This window comes from Mobula hypostoma, chromosome 9 (genome assembly GCF_963921235.1).
Source record: "Mobula hypostoma chromosome 9, sMobHyp1.1, whole genome shotgun sequence".
Classification (NCBI taxonomy): Eukaryota; Metazoa; Chordata; class Chondrichthyes; order Myliobatiformes; family Myliobatidae; genus Mobula; species Mobula hypostoma.
The window spans coordinates 146684231-146707749 of NC_086105.1; the positions used below are offsets into that span (position 1 = coordinate 146684231).

General features: G+C 45.8%; 1 protein-coding gene across 1 annotated transcript; it reads left to right on the forward strand.

Annotated features, from left to right (window-relative positions):
- The first annotated feature begins 3723 nt into the window (after positions 1 to 3723).
- LOC134351416 (parvalbumin, thymic-like) lies at positions 3724 to 10278 on the forward strand. Its single transcript, XM_063057518.1, has 4 exons — positions 3724 to 3790; positions 4998 to 5124; positions 7226 to 7335; positions 10253 to 10278. The coding sequence occupies exons 1-4, from the start codon at positions 3724 to 3726 to the stop codon at positions 10276 to 10278; spliced, it is 330 nt and encodes a 109-aa protein (XP_062913588.1).
- Positions 10279 to 23519: the final 13241 nt, after the last annotated feature.

Genomic DNA, 23519 nt, shown 5'->3' on the forward strand with positions numbered 1-23519 from the left:
CCATTCGGACATGTCAGTCCATGGCCTCCTCTACTGTCACAATGAGGCCACACTCAGGTTGGAGGAGCAACACATTATATTCCAATCCGATGGCATGAACATCGACCTCCTGAACTTTCAGTAGTTGCTACCACTCCGCCCCCAACTATTCCCATTCCCGTTTCCCTCTCTCACCTTATCTCCTTACCTGCCCATCACCTCCCTCTAGTGCTCCTCCCCCTTCCATTTCATCCATAGTCTTTTATCCTCTCCTATCAGATTCCCCCTTCTCCAGCCCTTTATCTCTTTCACCATCATCTTCCCAGCTCTTTACTTCACCTCTCCCCCCCATCCTGGTTTCACCTGTCACCTACCACCTTGTACTTCTTCCTCCCCTCCCCCCACTTCCCTATTCTGACTTCTCCTCTTTCTTTCCAGTCCTGATGACGGGTCTCAGCCCAAAATGTCGACTGCTTACTCTTTTCCATAGATGCCGCCTGGCCAGCTGAGAGGCTCCAGCATTTTGTGTGTGTCACTTTGTGGTCTGGCTGCTTTACTGAGGTACTAAGAGGTGTAGATGGAGTCTGTGGAGGGAAGTCTGGTTTCCGTAATGTGCTGAGCTGTGTGCTCACCTGCAGTGCAATTGCCATACCAAACCGTGATGCATCCAGAAAGAGTGATTTCTATTATACATTGGTGAGGCTTGAAGGGGACTTGCTGAATTTCTTGGCTTTCCCCTACATCCTAGAGACACAGGAGTCGCTAGGTAAAGTGACCTTTGCAAATTAGAACATAGAACGTACAGGAGAACGTAGCACAAACTCTTCAGTCCATGTGACACAATATGAGCTGGCAATGTGGGAACGCAAGTGCAGAGGAAAGACCGTCTCCAATGTAGAGACGGAAACCAGAGTTTATGCATGAGAATTCCAATACAACATGGGTGCTTCGGCTGAGTGACACCACAACATGTAATATTCTGAAAAGCTAGGACCCAGCGCCTGCCCAAATAATACAAGGGACACGGAATCCCTGAGCCTATAAAAATAAACTTCACGAGCTTATACAGACAGCGTCAGGAGACCGCAGTGCAAAGGGCGAATTGCTCAAGAAATGATTAATGAATCTCATTAAACAACAATTGACCAGTTCAGGTGATCCCCAAACTTTTGCAGCCCAACGCTCTCTGGCTCCCCGCACGAACCTGACGATTACACCACAATGCTGTGCCAACCTTTTAACTGACTCCAAGATCAATCTCACCCTTCCCTCCGACATACCTGCCATATTCCTATCATGCATTTGCCTTCCTAGGGGTTTCTTAAAAGCTCCCAATTTACCTGGCTCTGCCTCCACCCTTGGGAGGGAATTCCATGCATTCACCACTCTCCATTTAAAACATGTGCTTCTCATCTTCCCCCTGTGCTTTCCTACGCTTTCTTAAAATGATGCCTCTTTTTATTATTAGCCTTTTCTGCTCTGGAAAAAGTCTCTGGCTGACTACTCTACCTATACCTTTTATTTTCTTGTACGCCATCATCATCATTATCTGCTGTGCTATATGACATGGGCGATCATCGTCCGTTGACCATGGTTGTTCTTGGCAAGTTTTTCTACAGAAGTGTTTTGCCGTTGCTTTCTTCTGGCCGGTGTCTTTATAAGACGGGTGGCCCCAGCCGTTATCAACACTGTTCAGAGATTGTCTGCTGAGTGTCAGTGGTCGCATGGCCAGGACGTGTCATATACACCAGCTGCTCATACGACCATCCACCACCTGCCCCCATGGCTTCACGTGACCCTAATCTGGGGGGGGGGGGTGCTACACCTTGCCCAAGAGTGACCTGCAGGCTAGCAGAGGGACCCCCTTTGGTAGAGACATATTTCCACCTCACCACCTCTATCAAATCATCTCTCATCTTCCTTCACTCAGTAAAGAAAAGCCCTAGCTCACTCGACCCCTAACCTCATAAGACATGTTCTCTGATCCAGACAGCATCCTGGTAAATCTTTTCTCCCGCCTTCTCTAAAGCTTCCACAACCTTCCTATAATGTGACCAGAAATGAACACAATATTCCACAGGTGTGGTCTAACCAGAGTTTTATAGAGCTGTACTCTTGAACTCAATTCCCCTGACTAGTGAAGGCCTACACATCTTCAGATAAAAATTGCCATAGTGTTTAGGTATATGGTGAAATTGAGGCTTAGCGGAGAATGGGTCACAGGCAAAATTATTGTTGGGGGGGGATGGAATAGGATTTCTTTGTGAGCCACCACGGCCTCGATGGACCAAGTTACATCCTTTTCTGTCAGAAATATGCAGCAGTCAATAACAAAAAGCTGCAAAATGCAGAAACCCACCCATCCCTAAACTGAACGTGTTAAAACGTTTTTTTTATATAATTCTATGATGTGTGGGGTAACATTTAAACTAAAATTAAAGTATAGAAAATGTAAAGGATATTACCAGTTATAGGGGAAAAGTTAAATAGGGGATTTTATTCCCTGGAATGTACTAGGGGAGATTCGATAGAAGTATACAAAATGATGAGGGTTATAGATAGGATATATACAAGCAGACTTTTTCCACTGAGGTTGGGTGAGACTACAACTAGAGGTCATGGGTTAAGGGTGAAATGAAATGTGAAATATTTAAGGGGAACTTGAGGGGGGAACTTCTTCACTCAAATATAGGTGGGAGTGTGAAACGAGCTGTCAGTGACACTGGGTTTCATTTCAACATTTAAGAGACGTTTGGATAGGTGGTTGGATGGGAGGGGTATGGGGATCCATGGCCCAGGTGCGGCTCGACGAGATTAGGCAAATTAACAGTTTGGCACGGACTAAATGGGCCGAAGGGCCTGTTCCTGTGCCGTAATGTTCTATGACTCTATAAAAGAAACGCACCTTTTTTTTTATCAAACTTGCATAGGGTTTCCATCCTTTCACATAACATCTGGCGATTATCACCAGTCTTCCCGGCAGCAAGTGAAGTATTGATTGTTATTAAATATAAATTCTGTCCCGATAAAAATAGATTTTGAAAAATGATTAGCTGGTCGGTTTACTTGACACTGATCCCCTCTCCATGTTGGAGGAGCCGTGATGACGCTGAAATTTGAATTCTGCAAACGCTTTGCAGAATGAGGAGTATATAAGGGGTCGGTCATCCCGGGGCCCTGCGTCGTTATTGCCTGCCTCACCTGCGAGCCGTCTTAAAGAAAACGCAGAGCTACCGAAGCAGGTGAGTTACCCCCTCTCTTCTTGCTGGTCTTTTCAAAGCGGGACCAATTCTTCCAACAACGCCGAGAACCGAGTAGGAGAAGACCTGCTTTGCCTCCTTTGACCGAATTCTCCTGTAGCATTGGATTGTCGGGACCAGTTTAACCCCTGGACTCTTTTGGGGTTGGGGGAAACCAATGGAAGATGACGAACTCCTATCGGAACTTCGAAAAGTCTTGCGAGAAAGGGTCGGTTCTTTGAGCTCCTCGCACCAAAGGGAAAAGTGCCGAGCGCTCCTCGGAGAGGAGAGATACCAGCCTCTCCCTTCGGCAAGAACCCCCTCAGTAAATGGAGATATGATGGCTGTTTGCCTCTCATGTCGGGACATTTGGACCGAAGACCTAGGGAGAGGAAAATGGTTTAATTTTTTTTTAGTTAAGAAAGAATATGCTTTTTAGGGGATTACTGAAGAAATAACAGTCAGTGATTCATCATTTCTGTGCTTATTATTTTCTAGCATCACTATGTCCTTCGATATCTCCGCCGTACTTAGTCCCGGTGACATCGAAAATGCCCTGGCTGAGTGTTCTGGTGAAGTATTACAGCCTTCTCTTTCACTCATGCGGTAGCTCAGAGAGTCGCCGGAGCCTTGCGGTTCCTCACCGCCGTCCCTGCTCCTTGGGCTATTAATAGGCACCACTCTGTGAAGGAGGGAGGTGTTGGGGTATTGGCCTTCTGTACATTATATGGTCCTTCATATCCCATTCTTCCTCTCATCCCACCCCCCCCCCATTCAACCCCCTTCTCTCACCCACTCCCTCGTCGTTCCATTCACACTCATCTCATCCCATTCGCTGCGTCTAACTCTCCATCATCTTCCTCCCCCCGCGCTCTCTCACTCCCATACCCCCATCTCACTCCCTCTCTCTCCTCTCACACCCCTCTTCCCATCTCACTCCCCGTTATCGCTCTCACTCCACTCTTCCCATTCCCCCTCCTCCTCTCATTCCAATCCCCCTCATCTGATCCCACGCCCCCTCCTATCCTCACTCCCCCTCCCACTAACCCTTCTCATCTCTCTCCTCACCCGCATTCTCCCTCCACCCCCCCACACCCACACCGAACCGAACTAGCCCCAAACGACAGTCACACTTAAAGGTACAACAATGTTAAAGACATGATATTTCGTTGGGCGGAGATGAGTAGACGTGGAATCGGAGAGTTTCAGGAGCTTCTTGAGCGCTTCTGTCAGGAGGGAAAGAGCTGGAGGCAGAGGGGCGTTGGGGGGGAGGGGTGGAAGGGGCAGGTATAAGGAGGGGAGGGTCGGAGCGTGGAGTGAGGGGATGTGGGAGGAAGGAAGGAGGTGTGTGTGTGGAGGGGAGGGAGGGTAGGGGTGTGGGGAGGGAGGCATGAGAGGTGGGAAGGGGAAGAAGGTGGGGGAGTGGAGAGGGAGGGAAGCTGATGTTACATCCTTGGAAGCGATTGGCTTTCCGCAACTAGCGTGAGGGATAAACACAAAATACTCTGCAGATGCTGGGGCCAAACCAACATTCTTTAGTCCTGATGAAGGGTTCCGGCCCGAAACGTTGACTGATCGTTTCCACGGACGCTGCCCGACCTGCCGAGTTCCTCCAGCGTGTTGTAGGGTGAGGGGTATCTGTGGTGTTTTGGCTATGCATGCCTCGCGTCAGTGATATAAAAAAACGTGATTCTGATTCCTTCCCCACCCCTACCCCCTTTTTATGGTCTTATGGTCTCTCTTTCTCCCCCCAACCCCCACCCACCCCTTTCTTAACAGCTTCTTTCAACCACAAGGCCTTCTTCGCAACCAGCGGCTTGACTAAAAAAAACGACGACGAACTCACTAAAGTCTTCAAAGTTCTGGACGAGGATAGTAGCGGATTTATTGAGGTGGAAGAACTTAAGTAAGGGACCAGTTTCTTCTTTCCAATATTGATAGGTGGCTGACTGTAGACGTTGTTTACAACGTTTACCTCCATTACTGTCTGTCTGCCTGTCTCTGGATTTGCAGCATCTGCAGAAACGTTTCTGTTTAATTTGTACGCGCATTTCCCGTGCCTCCGGGTCCAGCAAAGGTCCGATGAGATTGATAAAAGACGCGGCACAATGGACCGGGATAGATTTAATCAATTATTGATCTCAAAGAAATAATGTTCAGATCAGATTAAGGTCAGGTAGAGGGCAAATAGTCACAGCTATTAATTTTAAATGCGCGTTCCGGTGTGATTTCCCCCTCCCCCCCCCCTTTTCGTCGTGTGTTACCCACCAAACCTTCGAGTTTAGTTTATTTGAGCCCCGGAAACGAATGCATTTCTCTCTGGAATGGTTACCTGGAGGCATTGCTCCTGCTGTGCTGTAAGGAATGCGCCAGCTCTATTTATTTCACTTTAGAGATACAACGCGGAATAGGCCGTTCCGCCCAGCAAACCAACGATTGAACTTTAGCCTAACCACAGGACAATTTACAACGGCCAGTCACCGACTAACCGGTACGTCGGAGAGAACGTACAGAAGCAGCTGGAATTGAAAACCGAACTATGAAAGCGTCGCGCTAACCGCTCTGCCCATCTTCTGCCTGATGGGAGAAGGCGGAGAGACTGTCTGGGGCGGAAAGGGTCTTTGACTATGTTGGCTCCTTTACTGAGACGGCGACAAGTGCAGACAGAGTCCAGTATATGAACAAAGTGTCGATATTTGAGATACTAAATGTATTGACCTTCCTGATTATAAAACCGTAAGGCGCAGGAGCCGGTTCAGGCAAAATCGGCTCACCAATTTAATCCATACATTTATGATCTATTTAGAATCAGATATAGAAAATAGGAGATGGAGCAGGATGTTTGGTCATTGGATCCTGATCAGGGCCCACCCTCTGCCCCGCCACCACATTCACACTTCCCTTTGAAGAGACTTTATTGTTAATATCTATTAACATAGTACTTACTTACTGTCCATTATGCCATCTCTGACTGTCTTTGGCCACACTGATGAAGAAGGACTCTTCATTGCTGTAACAGTTTTGTTTTACCAGTCAGGGTTGTTAGCCCTGAGCTGAACCCCTGAACCTGGTGGACTGTTGACCCACTCTTAGTCTGTCCTCTACCCTTTGACCTGTTAGGCATGGGTGACCCTACCAAGAGCCAAAGCATAAAGCCTTGACTCCAGCCAACATGGCTCTCCCGGTCATTGAGGCACACAATCCTCCAAACCCAACGACAAGGTTGTGATCCTCCTGGAGGATTAACATAATAAGCTGCTTTGAAGTCTGCTGTGCCTTTCAATAAGATCCTACACCCCATTCTTCCAACCACATCCCATTTACCTTTACTAGTCTATTGGTTTCAATGGCTGAGTATCCCCAGCACTCTATGGCTGACCATCTATGTCCCAATACTAATTGTTAGGAAACGTAGAGGAGGCTTCACCCAAAAGCGGAGCAGTGGAGAAAATTCAGCGGTAAATAATAGACCGCAAAATAGCAAGTTATGAGGGATCACAAAGCGAGAGAGAACAGAAACTAAGCATAACAACAGGCAACAAGTAAACTTTAGGCAGAGAGAGGGAAGGCGAGGAGTGACTGGTTGAGGCTGGCTGGTTCGGTGAGTGAACAAGGACTGTGGATGAGAGCTGGGGTTAAATAGGTTGCAGGTGATGAATCTGGAGCGAATGGCGGGGAATCTTATGGATGGAGACTAGGAGATGCCTGCATGTGCAGGGTGGGAGGAGGCCAGATACTAATGGATACATTGAGCATTCGGGCGCAGGCAATTGCAACTCTAATGAGTACAGAAGTGTCATCATCTCAGCCCAAAGTGTGCCACAACTTCTCATGTCTGACAGCCCCCCCCCCAGTGCCCCCACCCTGAAAAACTGACTCCCAGTGTCAGGATTTTGTTTGCCTGCTTGTGATTGCTTCTCATTTCTACTAAACCGCAGGGAGTGTGGGACCAGGTATTGATGCTAGTGATTTGATCCAGTTCCTTTTCTTGTTTTTTTTATATATAGAAAGTTCCTGAAGAGGTTCTCTGCCAGCGCTCGGGATCTGAATGAGTCAGAGACAGAGGCTTTCCTGGCTGCTGGCGACAGTGATCATGATGGAAGGATTGGAGTTGAAGGTGTTTTAAATACTCTCTTATCATCGATATTCGTAGAACACAGAAAAATACAGGACAGAAACAGGCCCATTGGCCCATGATGTCTGTGCCAAGCATAATGCCAAATTAAGCTAAATCTCTTCTGCATGCATATGATCCACTTCCCTCCATCTGCTGCATCTTAAATACCTCTGAACTTAGACCATTACAGCACAGGATTAGACCCTTCAACCTCACATGATAGCACGTGCCCTCTAATCCAGGCAACATCCTGGTAAACCTTTTCTGCACCCTCTCCAGAGTCTTGACATCCTTGCTATAATGAAGCAACCAGAACTGTATACAATTCTCTAGATGCAGCCTAACTAGAGTTTTATAAGGCTACAATGTAACTTCCTGACTCTTAAACTCAGCGCTTCAACTAATAAAGGCACACATGCCATACGTCTTCTTTACCATCCTATCAACCAATGCATCCATTTTCAGGGTGCTATGAGCCCCAAAATCCCTCTGTACTTCAATGCTGTTAAGGGTATTGCCATTAACTAGGCACTGTCCCTTTACATTTGATCTCCCAAATCTGCTTCCATCGTTACCCCTGGCAGTGTATCCTGGGAACCCACCACTCTCTGCGTAAAGAAAGGAAAAACTTCCCCCTCTTGCCTTAAATGCACTTCCTTTAGTATTTCACATTTCACTCCTGGCAAAAAGGTTCTGACTATCTACCCAATCTATGCCTCTCATAAGCTTCTATCAGGTTTGTCCTCAGCTTCTGACATTCTAAAGAAAACAAACCAAGTTTGTCTAACCTCTCCTAATAGCTCATACTCTCTAATCCAGGCAGCATCCTGGTAAACCTCTTCTGCATCCTCTCCAAAGCAACCACGTGCTCCTTATAATGTGGTGACCGGAACATTCACACGTATAATTTTAAAACTGTGATCATGGTGTCATCAATGGAGGTCTAATTTCTGTCCAGTTCATAAATCTTTACTCCTTTCAGTTATGTCATCTCCTAACCCTGAAAGAGTTGACAAAGTTTTATACCTTCTCGTATCTCAGATAAGTGTCTCAAGTTCTTGGTTGGAAACATCAACTCTTTATTCCTTTCCATAGATGGCGGCTGAGTTCTTCTAGCATTTTGTGTGTGTGTTACTCTAGATCTCCAACATCTGCAGAACTTCTTGTGTTGATGATCATCTAGTACTTGTCTTTCTGACTGTTGGCAAGTACAGTTGATCAGCAGGAGAATTGGTGACTGTGTACTTACTCCAGTAAAGGCCCAATGTCTAATTCTTTCCATTCACCCCACTGCCCACATGTCAGCCCAAGTTCCTCAGTGTCCCCATCCCAAGCCAAACATGTGAATGACCCAGTTTTACAGAAAATAACACCACATCACAGAATGGGTGTACCCTACCAGACCTAAACCAAGCAACCATGGCTGAGAGCTAGGATTTGACTATCAGATGGCAAGGATATGATGTGCCAAATGGTCTCCTTCTGTGCCATAAAGTTCTATAATCTTATCCAAAGGCAATTATAGAATTGTTCTAGCACAGCCCACTGATTTTGTGCTGGCTTCTTGTGAAATAATCCCCTCTTTCCTACACCTATATATTTTTTTCATAACCTTATAAATGATTCCTTCTGTGTCTATCCAATTGCATTTGGAACACACTTGTCATTCACCACCTTGAATTCTGGACACAGAGCCAGATCACTGAGCCTTGGCTAAATTCAAGTCAAACAGCTGGAAGGACAGGCAGGCATCGAGTCATTGAGTAATAGAGCACAGAATTAGGTCCTTCAACCCAATGTTCATGCTGGTCGAGATTCCCATCTAAACTAGTCCCATTTGGCCCATATGCTTCTAAACTGGGGTTCCCAACCCAAGGTCAGCTGACCCTTTGCTTAATGGTATTGGTCCATGGCATAAAGGTTGTGAACATCCGCTCTAAACCTTTCCTGTCCATGTACCTGAGTGTATCTTTTAAATATTGTTAACATAAACTGCTTCAAACACTTCCATAAGACATAGGAGCAGAATCAGGCCATTCGGCCCATTGGGTCTGCTGCACCTTTCCACCATGGCTGATTTATTGTCCTTCTGGACTCCCTTCTCCTGCCTTATCCCTGTTACCTTTGACACCATTACTAATCAAAAACCTATCAATCACTGCTTTAAGTATACCCAATGACTTGGCCTCCACAGCTCTCTGTGGCAATGAATTCCACAGATTCACCATCCTTTGTCTAAAGAAATTCTTCCTCATCTCTGTTCTAAATGGACATCCTTATATCCTGAGGTTGTGCCCTCTGGTCCTGAACTCACCCACTATAGGAAACTTGTTCCAAGTACGGACCACCGTCTGGGGGAAAATGTTGCCCCTCAGTTTCCTATTAACCCTTTCCACTCTCACCTTAAACCTAAGCCTTCTAGTTTGAGATTTCCCAAGAAGGTCTGCGTTCACCATATCTATGCCGCATGATCTGATGCACTTAGAACTTTACAGCACAGTACAGGTCCTTCAGCCCACAATGTGGTGCTGACCTTTTAACCTTCTTTAAGATCAATCAAACCCAGGGGCCCCTTGGTTAATGGTGGGGTTCCATGGCATATAAAAGGTTGGGAACCCCTGATCTAACTCTTCCTTCCTAAATAGCTCACCATTTTTCTATCTATAAGAATATTCCCGGCTGAGTAATCCCCAGAGTAACAAGCTTTTCCTCATATTCTAATTTTATCTTATGATGGAATTTTAAACCTTTGCCCACCAGCAGATATCCCTTCATTTGCCTCCTACAAACCTATGATGATCTCGTTCCGGGTGGAGTTGATGTGGGTGACAACAGGCATGTTCAATGTGGTTTATTGATTGAGAGGGTTGCTCTATTTTAAACATGTTCATTCTGAACCTCTCTTTTTACCTTGCAGAGTTCAAGACTATGGTGAGGGCATAAAGAAACTGAACGAGCTGCCACTCTCTCAATACTGAGCAGTCACAACACTTCGACTAACATCACGCATAGCAAGCACATTTTTATTTATACATTTTGATACAGTTAATGGCATTAATAAATGCCGAACTATCGTTTCCTTTGTTGAAACTTTTTAACAGGACATTTTCTGTGCATGTTACTTTAATATTTATTATTTGATGTCTTAATTGTGGAAATTGCCTCAAATCTCCAAATCCACAAAATAATAAAGATCACCACCATTGAAAATAATTTCCAGGGGTAACTTGTTGGACTTCATTTTCTCTTCTTGAAAAATTGGTATATTTACTATGCATTGAGGTACAGTAAAAGATTGGTTTTGAATGCCAACTCTGCATATCATCATCATCTCTGCATTGAGAAGAGAAGGCAATAACAGGCATGCAGAACGTTAGTTTCAGAGGAAGTCCAGTGCAGGCATATAATTAGGTGCCAGACCATAATGAGGTAGATTGTAAGGCCAAGAGACCACTCCGCTCCATCCACCACAAGTGGGAATTCCCAGTGGCCAAGTGTTTTAATTCGTATTCCTATTTCTGTTCTGACATGTCGGTCCATGGCCTCCTCTTGTGCCAAGATGAGGCCACCCTCAGGGTGGAGGAACAACACCTTATATTCCATCTGAATAGCCTCCAACCTGATGGCATGAATATCGATTTCTCCTTCCGGTGTACAAAATTTCCACCCCCCCTCCCTTTTGTACGTTCCACGCTCTGACCTTTCACTTCTTCTCACCTGCTTATCTCCCTTTGTGTTCCCTCCTCCTCCCTTTCGCTGATGGTCCACTCCCCTCTCCTATCAGATTCCTTCTTTTCCAGCCCTTGACCTTTCCCACCCACCTTTTACCTTCCAGTTAGCCTCTTTCCCCTCTTCTCGCCCCCTTTTTCATTCTGGCCTCTTCCCCCTTCCTTCTCAGTCCTGAAAAAGGGTCTCGGCCTGAAATGTCAAACATCTATTCATTTCCCTAGATGCTGCCTGACCTGCTGGATTCCTCCAGCATTTTGTAAGTGGTGCTTTGGATTTCCAGCAGCTGCAGATTTTTTTGTGTCCATCTTATCACACTAGGGAACCATTCAATAGTCTTCTAACAGTAGGTAGAAACTGTCCTTGAACCTGGTGGTACATGCTTTCAGCTTTTGTAACTTCTGCCTGATGGAAGAAACATAGAAACATAGAAAATAGGTGCAGGAGTAGGCCATTCGGCCCTTCGAGCCTGCACCGCCATTTATTATGATCATGGCTGATCATCCAACTCAGAACCCTGCACCAGCCTTCCCTCCATACCCACTGATCCCCGTAGCCACAAGGGCCATATCTAACTCCCTCTTAAATATAGCCAATGAACTGGCCTGTGGCAGAGAATTCCACAGATTCACCACTCTCTGTGTGAAGAAGTTTTTCCTAATCTCGGTCCTAAAAGGCTTCCCCTTTATCCTCAAACTGTGACCCTTCGTTCTGGACTTCCCCAACATCGGGAACAATCTTCCTGCATCTAGCCTGTCCAATCCCTTTAGGATTTTATACATTTCAATCAGATCCCCCCTCAATCTTCTAAATTCCAACGAGTATAAGCCCAGTTCATCCAGTCTTTCTTCATATGAAAGTCCTGCCATCCCAGGAATCAATCTGGTGAACCTTTGTACTCCCTCTATTGCAAGGATGTCTTTCCTCAGATTAGGGGACCAAAACTGCACACAATACTCCAGGTGTGGTCTCACCAAGGCCTTGTACAACTGCAGTAGTACCTCCCCGCTCCTGTACTCGAATCCTCTCGCTATAAATGCCAGCATACCATTCGCCTTTTTCACCGCCTGCTGTACCCGCATGCCCACTTTCAATGACTGGTGTATAATGACACCCAGGTCTTGTTGCACCTCCCCTTTTCCTAATCGACCACCATTCAGATAATAATCTGTTTTCCTATTTTTGCCACCAAAGTGGATAACTTCACATTTATCCACATTAAATTGCATCTGCCATGAATTTGCCCACTCACCCAACCTATCCAAGTCACTCTGCATCCTCTTAGCATCCTCCTCACAGCTAACACTGCCGCCCAGCTTCGTGTCATCCGCAAACTTGGAGATGCTGCATTAAATCCTTCATCCAAGTCATTAATATATATTGTAAACAACTGGGGTCCCAGCACTGAGCCTTGCGGTACCCCACTAGTCACTGCCTGCCATTCTGAAAAGGTCCTGTTTATTCCCACTCTTTGCTTCCTGTCTGCTAACCAATTCTCTATCCACATCAATACCTTACCCCCAATACCGTGTGCTTTAAGTTTGCACACTAATCTCCTGTGTGGGACCTTGTCAAAAGCCTTTTGAAAATCCAAATATACCACATCCACTGGTTCTCCCCTATCCACTCTACTAGTTACATCCTCAAAAAATTCTATGAGATTCGTCAGACATGATTTTCCTTTCACAAATCCATGCTGACTTTGTCCGATGATTTCACCGTTTTCCAAATGTGCTGTTATCACATCTTTGATAACTGACTCCAGCAGTTTCCCCACCACCGACGTTAGGCTAACCGGTCTATAATTCCCCGGTTTCTCTCTCCCTCCTTTTTTAAAAAGTGGGGTTACGTTAGCCACCCTCCAATCCTCAGGAACTAGTCCAGAATCCAATGAGTTTTGAAAAATTATCACTAATGCATCCACTATTTCCTGGGCTACTTCCTTAAGCACTCCTTTAATCCCTTCAATTTACCCAACACCACTTCCCTACTAACATGTATTTCGCTCAGTTCCTCCATCTCACTGGACCCTCTGTCCCCTACTATTTCTGGAAGATTATTTATGTCCTCCTTAGTGAAGACAGAACCAAAGTAATTATTCAATTGGTCTGCCATGTCCTTGCTCCCCATAATCAATTCACCTGTTTCTGTCTGTAGGGGACCTACATTTGTCTTTACCAGTCTTCTCCTTTTTACATATCTATAAAAGCTTTTACAGTCAGTTTTTATGTTCCCTGCCAGTTTTCTCTCATAATCTTTTTTCCCCTTCCTAATTAAGCCCTTTGCCCTCCTCTGCTGAACTCTGAATTTCTCCCAGTCCTCAGGTGAGCCACTTTTTCTGACTAATTTGTATGCTTCTTCTTTGGAATTGATACTATCCCTAATTTCTCTTGTCAGCCACGGGTGCACTACCTTCCTTGATTTATTCTTTTGCCAAACTGGGATGGACAATTGTTGTAGTTCATCCATGCAATCCTTAAATGCTTGCCATTGCATATCCACCGTCAATCCTTTAAGTGTCATTTGCCAGTCTATCTTAGCTAATTCACGTCTCATACCTTCAAAGTTACCCCTCTTTAAGTTCAGAACCTTTGTTTCTGAATTAACTATGTCACTCTCCATCTTAATGAAGAATTCCACCACATTATGGTCACTTTTACCCAAGGGGCCTCTCACGACAAGATCGCTAATTAACCCTTCCTCATTGCACAAAACCCAGTCCAGAATAGCCTGCTCTCTAGTTGGTTCCTCGACATGTTGGTTCAAAAAACCATCCTGCATACATTCCAAGAAATCCTCTTCCTCAGCACCTTTATGCTGGTGCGCGGAATGAAGGGAAGAAGGAATGTCTGGGGTCTTTATGTTGGTTGCTTTACTGATGCAGTGAGATGTGGACACTTGGTTGTTTTAAAAGACATGCAAATATACCAAAGAGAGATGGTCAAGGACCTTAAAAACTGTGGGCAAATATTAATGGGTGGTGTAAATGGAGGATGGTTAAGAGCAAAGAAACTAATCCTCAATCATTACTTATATGGACCTTGGAAGTGATTAGAAATAGTCATTCTGCAAAACAATATCACAATTTAGGATTGCTTCCTTTCTATTTTTTGGAAGAAAATCCTTGCCAGTGAAAATGGAGGCTTTTCAAACGGATTTCTGTTTCATCAGCTTACCCTTCATATCTTCAGGCACACCTCAAGAACTCATATCCTCAAGCACACCTTCAGCAGGAAGTCTGCCCCTCACTTTCCACTCCTCCCTCCCCATTGTCCTCCCTCCTGGCACTTACCTCTGCAAGTGTGACAAGTGCTCCACCTCCCCCATCTCCACCATTCCGCGCACCAAACAGTCATTTCAGATGAGGTATCACTTCACCTGCAAGTCTGTTGGGGTCATCTACTGTAGCCGTTGTTCCCAATGTGGCCTCCTCTACAACGATGAGACCTGCTGTAGATTGGGGGAGGGGAGGCATCTCATCGAGCACCTTCACTCCATCCGCCACAATTTCCCGGTGGCCCCCCATTTCAATTCAACATCCCAGTCCAGTCTGATGTGTCAGTTGAAGGTCTCCTCTCCTGCCTCAATGAGGCCACACTGGTTAGAGGAGAAACACCTCATCTTCCTTTTGGGTAGCTTCCAACCCAATGGCATACACATCAATTTTCTCTACCTTCTGGTAATTTCTCCCCTCTCCCCCTTCTCTCTTTTTCACTCCCCATTTGTGCATTCCTCTTAGCCTTCTCACCTGCCCATCACCTCCCTCTGGTGCCCCTCCACCTTCTCTTTCTCCCATGGTCCACTGTCCTCTCCTGTCAGATTCCTTCTTCTTCAGCCCTTTACCTTACCCACCTATTACTTTCCCAGCTTCTCACGTTATTCTCCCCTCCTCCATTCACCCACCTTCTCCCTCACCTGCCTCACCTATAATCTGCCAGCTTGTACTCTTTCCTCTCCCCCCGCCCTCCAACCTTCTTAATTTGGCTTCTTCCCCCTTCCTTTCCAGTCCCGATGAAGAGTCTCAGCTCAAAACATTGACTGCTTATTTCCCTTCATAGATGCTGCCTGACTTGCTGAGTTCTGCCAGCATTTTGTGTGTGTAGCTCTGGAGTTCCAGCCTCTGCAGAACCTCTTGTGTTTTTCAAGCCAGCTAGATCTCTCCCAGTGCCACTTAACTTCCACAAATGGAATCAACCCTACGTAAGGCACAGCAGTCTAAGGACCAGGTTCTAGGAAATGGGATTAGATCAAATAGGCATCTTCTAGTGCCAAACAACTTTATGATATGATGACTGAGAAAAGTTGGAATTTAAGCAGCAGAATTTTATTCTTTGTACTTTATACTTTATTGTCACCAAACAATTGATACTAGAACGTACAATCATCACAGCGATATTTGATTCTGTGCTTCCCGCTCCCTGGATTACAAATCAATAGTAAATATTAAAAATTTAAATAAATCATAAATAGAAAATAGAAAAATGGAAAGTAAGGTAGTGCAAAAAAACCGAGAGGCAGGTCCAGATATTTGGATGGTACGGCCCAGATCCGGGTCATGATCCGTTGAGCAGTCTTATCACAGTTGGAAAGAAGCTGTTCCCAAATCTGGCCGTATGAGTCTTCAAGCTCCTGAGCCTTCTCCTGGAGGGAAGAGGGACGAAAAGTGTGTTGGCTGGGTGGGTCGTGTCCTTGATTATCCTGGCAGCACTGCTCTGACAGCGTGCGGTGTAAAGTGAGTCCAAGGACGGAAGATTGGTTTGTGTGATGTGCTGCACCATGTTCACGATCTTCGGCAGCTTCTTCTGGTCTTGGACAGGACAACTTCCATGCCAGGTTGTGATGCACCCTAGAAGAATGCTTTTTACGGTGCATCTATAAAAATTAGTGAAGGTTTTAGGGGACAGGCCAAATTTCTTTAGTTTCCTCAGGAAGTAAAGGTGTTGGTGGGCCTTCTTGGCAGTAGACTCTGTTTGGTTGGACCAAGTCAAGTCATTTGTGATACTGACCCCGAGGAACTTAAAGCTTTTGACCTGTTCCACTTGCGCACCACCAATGTAAATTGGGTCGTGAGGTCCGCTACTCCTTCTGAAGTCAACACCCAATTCCTTCGTCTTGCTGACGTTGAGGGATAGGTTATTGTCTTCGCACCATGCCACCAGGTTCTTAATTTCCTCTCTGTACTCAAACTCATCATTACCTGAGATACAGCCTACAATTGATGAGTCATCAGCAAACTTATATATTGAGTTAGATGGAAACTTGGCTACACAATCATGGGTGTACAGTGAGTACAGCAGGGGGCTGAGTACACAGCCTTGTGGGGCACTGGTGCTCAGAGTGATTGTAGAGGAGAGCTTGTCCCCTACTAACAGCTAATTCTTCAGCAAGTCTGCTTACAGGCAGTGACAGGAATTGAACCCCAGTTGCTGGCACTGTAAAGGGTTGTGCTAATCACTGTGCTACCGTGCCACCCATCTTGGGTGAGCTGAATTCTTTTCCACAACCTCAATTTCGTTCCGCCTGGTGGTTCTGCTCCTGCCTATTATGTCAACAAATTCACAAAATATCTGGTGATATTAAATCTGATTCTGGTTCCTGTCTGGTTTGAGTAGAGGGAATCTTTTGCACTTAATCTTTCAACTTCCAATTTGTCGCTTCTTTAGAAATTTAAGATATAGGGTAATGAAACTCAATAGCAACTAAATTCTTTAAATGCATTCACCATCTGCTAAATCTCGCACCAGTGATTCCAAACAAGGCAGTGAAGTGGAATCGACAACCCACCCGTCTAGAGTATCAATGTTGACCTGTCAAATGCTTATTTATAATTAAGCATGTAGAACCATGTATCCTCCTGTGTAGTAAAAGCCCAACGACTCTCATCTGTGACTCTTTCTCCGGCTTTCCATAAACGGAGACTTTTCTCATCCATACCTTTAACTCTATCTTGGTTCAATGCTTTCTCGATAAAGTTATTCAGTCCACAACTTGACAGTTAACATAAAGATTTCAGAATTAGAATCAGGTTTAATATCATCAGCATATGTCATGAAATTTGTTATACGGGAGCAGCACATTGGAATACATAATAACAAAAGCTGTGAATTATAGTGAGAAGTGTATATGTGCATATGCAGATAGATAAATAGTGCAAAAAAAGTGCAGAGGTAGTGTTACAAACAGAAAATCAGCAGATGCTGGAATTCAAAGCAACACACACAAAATTCTGGAGGAACTCAGCAGGCAACATCTACGGGAAAAGAGTACAGTTGACGTTTTGGGCCGAGACCCTATATCAGGACTGGAAAAAAGATAAGGTCAGAGTTATAAGGTGTTGGGAGGAGAGGAAGAATTACAAGGTTGTAGGGATAGGTGAAACCGGCAGAGGTGGAGGGGTGAAGTGAGGAGCTGGGATATTGACTGATGAAAGAGATACAGGGCTGGAGAAGGGGGAACCTGATAGGAGAGGGTAGAAGGCCATGGAAGAAAGGGAAGGGGGAGGAGCACCAGAGGGAGGTGATGGGCAGGTAAGGAGACAAGGTGAGAGAGGGAAACGGGAATGGGAGAGGTCCCACGCCCTCCCGCGGCACTCCACCTTCACCATTCCCGACATCCTGTGCTCCCACCAGATTTGCAAACTCACTCTCTGCTCCACGTTGACAAATACAATACTGTGCAAAAGTCTTAGGCACCGTAGCTATATATATGTACCTAAGACTTTTCCACAGTACTGTACATTTACATGTATTATGAATTTAGATATACTCCTTCAATCTTACTGACATCTTCCCACTTCTGTCTCGGCTCCGTTTCCAGTGTGTCCCTGTGTAGATCCTCTCTGCAGTCGCATCTTGCATGCGGTGCAGTGCTGCGGAGTAGACAGTAATCACAGACAATTTTCCGAAGTGTAGTCGTGGAGTTTATTGTCCTGTTCACAAGTACGGTCAGGTACAGGGTCGATGAAAAGCAAGCTCGCAGCGAAATTATGGAGGTGAAGGATCCACTTTATTCACCAAATACACTGCTGTGGCGTGTTGATCAGGGTGCAACATACAGAAAGTAATAATATTATAACAATGGGTTCCTTAAGAAAGGGCATAGAGTGGACAGGGAGTATATGTTTCCCAGGGTAGAACTGTCTAATACCAGAGGGCTGAGAGGGTGATGTGAGGGTGAGTTTTTTACTCAGAGATTTGTGGATGCCTGGTCTGGTGGTAGAGGCAAATACATTAGCGGTTCTTAAGAGGTATTTGGATAGGCACATGGATTTAAGGAGGATGGAGGGATATGGACATGGTGCAGGTAGGAGGGATTAGTGGGATTATTGTTTGGTGTTTTTGATCTGCTTTTTAACTGGCTCAGCACACCATTGTGGGCCGAATGGCCTGTTACTGTGCTGTACTGTTCTAAGAATGAAGAATGAAATCACACGCCATATAAGAGACACAACATACTGGAAAAACTCAGCAGGTCAGGTAGCACAGACCATAGAACACAACAGCACAGAAACAGGTCCTTTGGCCCATCTAGTCCATACCAAACTATCAACTATAGTCTCATCGACCATAACCCTCCATACCCCTCCCATCTGTGTACCTATCCGAACTTCCCTTAAATATTGAAATCATCCCTGCATCCACCACTTGCACTGGTAAGTTGTTCCACATTCTCATCACCCTCTAAGTTCAACCCAGGTAAGCGTGAGGTGGTTCATTTTGGTAGGTTAAATATGATGGCAGAATATAGTATTAATGGTAAGACACTTGGCAGTGTGGAGGATCAGAGGGATCTTGGGGTCCGAGTCCATAGAACACCCAAAGCTGCTACACAGGTTGACTCTGTGGTTAAGAGGGCGTACGGTGCATTGGCCTTCATCAATCATGGGATTGAGTTCAAGAGTTGAGAGGTAATGTTGTAGCTATATAGGACCCTGGTCAGAACCCCCTTGGAGTACTGTGCTCAGTTCTGGTCACCTCACTACAGGAAGGATGTGGAAACTATAGGAAGGGTGCAGAGGAGATTTACAGGGATGTTGCCTGGATTGGGGAGCATGCCCTATGAGAATAGGTTGAGTGAACTTGGCCTTTTCTCCTTGGAGCGATGGAAGATGAGAGGTGATCTAGTAGAGGTATATAAGATGCTGAGAGGCATTGATCGTGTGGATAGTCAGAGGCTTTTCCCCAGGGCTGAAATGGCTAGCACGAGAGGGCACAGTTTTAAGGTGCTTGCAAGTAGGTACAGAGGAGATGTCAGGGGCAAGTTTTTTACGCAGAGAGCGGTGAGTGCGTGGAATGGGCTGCCGGCAACGGTGGTGATGGTGGTTACGATAGGGTCTTTTAAGAGACTTTTTGATAGGTACATGGAGCTTAGAAAAATAGAGGGCTATGGGTAACCCTAGGTAATTTCGTAAGTAAGGACATGTTCGGAACAACAGTGTGGGCTGAAGGGCCTGTATTGTGCTGTAGGTTTTCTATGTCTCTATGTTCTATGTTCTTTATTCTTTTCCTTGTACTCACAGCCCCCACTCCTGTTCACTGATCACCAATGGAACTTTCCACCTTGGGCTCACATTCCATAGATGCCGCCCGACCCTCTGAGTTTATTTTTTATTTGTTTAGAGATACGGCACAGAACAGGTCCTCCCGCACCTATTTAACCCCAGCCTAATCACAGGCCAGTTTACAATGGCCAATTATGAAAACTTATCGGCACCTCGTTGGAACATGGGAGGGAACTGAAGCACCTACAGGAGACTCAAGTGCCGACAGAAAGGCTGGACAAACTGCTCACAGACAGTGTCGTAATTGAACTCCGAACTCCGCCACCCCGCACTGTAGGAGCATAGTGCTAACACTGCTGGGGTGCCCGGCATTTCTATTGACCGAGCTTCTCCAGCATTTTGTGTGCGTTACTCTGGACTTCCAGCGCCTGCAGAGTGTCTGGTGCTTGTGTCCATGTGTAATCGCTTGTGGTTCTCTGTAACGTTGTCTTGACCATGCTCTTTTGTCCAGTCTAGGTTTCCTTGGCAGAGACACTTCACGTGGCACTGAGAGCCACCTACTTTGTGCAGAGTGGAGGCATATGCGTCTGGCAGGTTGACCTTGGTTAAGGATGACACTTGTACTTTTTTGTCAAGTAACAAAAACAGCTGTGTTTACAGTCATTGTTCCCCCCACTGCACCCCGTAAAGCCGCCTCACATATCATTATTTGCAAGTTCCCTGAAACTCCCAGTTTCCTGAAATAAGACAACGCTGGGAATTCTCAGCACATCTTTGTGGAGAGTGAGGCAGAGCTGACGTTTCTCCTTCGATCGCTTGGCAGAACCGTAGCAAGTCAGAGATAATATAAGCTGTAGAGAAAGAAATAGAGAGAAGAGATGTTGGTAAATTGGTTTATGATCACCACATTTATTTATTTAGGGAGATACAGCAGGAAGCGGGTCTTCCTGTCCTTTGAGGCACACCACCCAGCAAACCCCCAATTTAACACTAGCCTAGTCACAGGACAATTCACAATGACCAAATAACCTACCAACCGGTACGTCTTTGGGATGGGGGGAGAAAACCGGAGCACCCGGAGGAAACCCACGTGGTCATGGGACAAACGTACTAACGTATTACGGGCAGTGGCGAGAATTGAACCCCGTTTGCCCGTACTGGAAAGCGTTGCGCTAACCACTACGCTACCACTTGGTACGCTATATGTACCAAGATACAGTGGAACATTTCGCTGGCCGTCCACACAGATCATTTCACCACATCAGTGCATTGAGGCAGTACGAAGGAAAACAATATCAGAATGTAAGGTAAAGTGTAACCGTTACAGAGAAACTGCAACACAGGCAGACAATAAACTGCAAAGCCACAGCAAGCTGGGTTCTGAGTTCGTCAGTCCATCTTAGTGAATTACGTCTGTTCAATTGTCAAAAGGCCTTCCAATAGCTGTGGAAGATAGAAAAACAGATAGTTCATAGTTCAAATTGAATTGAATTGAACTTATTTAAATCTTACATCCATCCCACAATGTGAGGGAGTAAAAATCTTTACGTTATGACTCCGTTGCAACGTACAGATGTGTGAATTTATAGATCTAACGGCTTGTAGAAAGAAGCTGTCCCATAGCCTGTTGGTCCTGGCTTTAATGCTGTGGTACCATTTGCCAGATGGAAGCAGCTGAAACAGTTTATGCTTGGGGTGACTGGTGTCCCCAATGATCTTCCAGGCCTTCTTTATGCACCTAAGTGTCCTTAATGGAGGGAAGTTCACCTCCACAGATGCGCCGGGCTGTCCGTACCACTCTCTGCAGTGTCCGGCGATCAAGGTTGGTGATGCAGCCAGTCGGGATGCTCTCGATGGTGCCTCTGTAGAAGGTCGTGAGGATTTAGGGGCTCATGCCGAACAACTTCAGTCGCCTGAGGCGAAAGAGACGCTGTTGTGCTTTTTTTTGCCACAAAGCCGGTGAGTACAGTCCAGGTGAGATCATCAGTGATGTGTGTATCAAGGAACTTGAAACTACTCAAACCCTCTCAGCTGCAGGCCCATTGATGTTGATCAGGGTGAGCCTGTCTCTGCTCCTCCTGTAATCCACGATTAGCTCTTTGGTTTTTTTGGGTATTGTGGGAGAGGTTGTTATCCTGGCACCAATGTGTCAGAGTGTCAACCTCTCCTCTGTAGGCTGCCTCGTTACCACTAGAAATTGTCATTTAACTGGCTCTGCGGCCTGCACTCAATGAATGACACGGCGCTGAACTGAACTACACTGAGCATTCCTAGACACTTCCAATGGTTTTGTGGTTTGATGTTTTATAGTCTGAGCTTTTCACTCATTTTTCACGGTTTGTGCAATTTGTTCTTTCTTTTGTGCACGGTTTTTTCTTTGAATGAGTTCCATGGTTTTCTTTGTTTCTTGGCTGTCTGTGGGAAGACGAATATCAGGGTTGTATAAATGTACTTTGAATCTTGAACCTTTGAAAGAATACTCATGAATACAAGATACTCTGCAGATGTCAAAGCAACACTCACGCTGGAGTTGTAGAGGGAAGGGGTAGGTAGTCTCCAGTCCCTTGGTATGAACATAGAATTCTCCAATTTCCGGTAATTCCCTCATCCCTATTTCACTCTGCCCCCTCCCCCAGCTGCCTATCACCTCCCTCATGGTTCCGCCTCCTTCTACTACCCATTGTGTTTTCCCCTATTCCTTCTCCACCTTTCCTGCCTATCACCTCCCCCAACCCTTTATCTTTCCCCTTAATGGTTTTTCACCTGGAACCTACCAGCCTTCTCCTTCCCACCCCCCCCCACCTTCTTTATAGGGCCTCTGCCCCTCCCTCTTCAGTCCTGATGAAGGGTTCCGGCCCGAAACGTTGACTGATCGTTTCCACGGATGCTGCCCGATCTGCTGAGTTCTTCCAGCGTGTTGTGAGAATACTCGTGAATACAGCCAAATGAAACAGTGTTACTCTGGAACCAAGGTGTGAAATACAGTACCAACACAGCACAAAGCCAATTATAAAATATCAGTAAAATACAGACACGTAAAAAATAGAATCCAAGACCCTGGGTCCGTGAATGTTGCAGAAATCTGCAGTCGAGCACAATACAGCTTGTCTTCTGCTGAGTGTACACTAGGGGGCAGCACCAACTCCAGCTTGGAGGCCACGCACTGCCTGCAGTGGAGAGCACTGACTCTGATGCCTCTCTCCCGGGTGGCTGTAAACAGGCAAAACCCTGGATCGGGGCCTAGTCCTTGCTGCTCCCCTGCTGCCCTCAATTAAATCAGTGAATTTGCAGGGAGATCATGGAAAGATATAAAAATGATAGGGTTACTGTAGAGTGTTGGCATGTTGTAATCATAGTCATAGTCATACTTTATTGATCCCGGGGGAAATTTGGTTTTCGTTACAGTTCAACATAAATAATAAACAGTAATAAAACCATAAATAATTAAATAGTAATATGTAAATTATGCCAGGAAATAAGTCCAGGACCAGCCTATTGGCCCAGGGTGTCTGACCCTCCAAGGGAGGAGTTGTAAAGTTTGATGGCCACAGGCAGGAATGACTTCCTATGACGCTCTGTGCTGCATTTCGGTGGAATGAGTCTCTGGCTGAATGTACTCCTGTGCCCAACAAGTACATTATGTAGTGGATGGGAGACATTGTCCAAGATGGCATGCAACTTGGACAGCATCCTCTTTTCAGACACCACCGTCAGAGAGTCCAGTTCCATCCCCACAACATCACTGGCCTTACGAATGAGTTTGTTGATTCTGTTGGTGTCTGCTACCCTCAGCCTGCTGCCCCAGCACACAACAGCAAACATGATTGCACTGGCCACCACAGACTCTGAGAACATCCTCAGCATCGTCCGGCAGATGTTAAAGGACCTCAGTCTCCTCAGGAAATAGAGACGGCTCTGACCCTTCTTGTAGACAGCCTCAGTGTTCTTTGACCAGTCC

Coding starts and splice junctions, on each gene's coding strand:
- LOC134351416 (XM_063057518.1), top strand. CDS start 3,724: ATGTCCTTCGATATCTCCGCCGTACTTAGTCCCGGTGACATCGAAAAT. Junction 3,791..4,997: donor TGCCCTGGCTGAGTGTTCTG/GTGAAGTATTAC, acceptor CTTTCTTAACAG/CTTCTTTCAACCACAAGGCC. Junction 5,125..7,225: donor ATTGAGGTGGAAGAACTTAA/GTAAGGGACCAG, acceptor TTTTATATATAG/AAAGTTCCTGAAGAGGTTCT.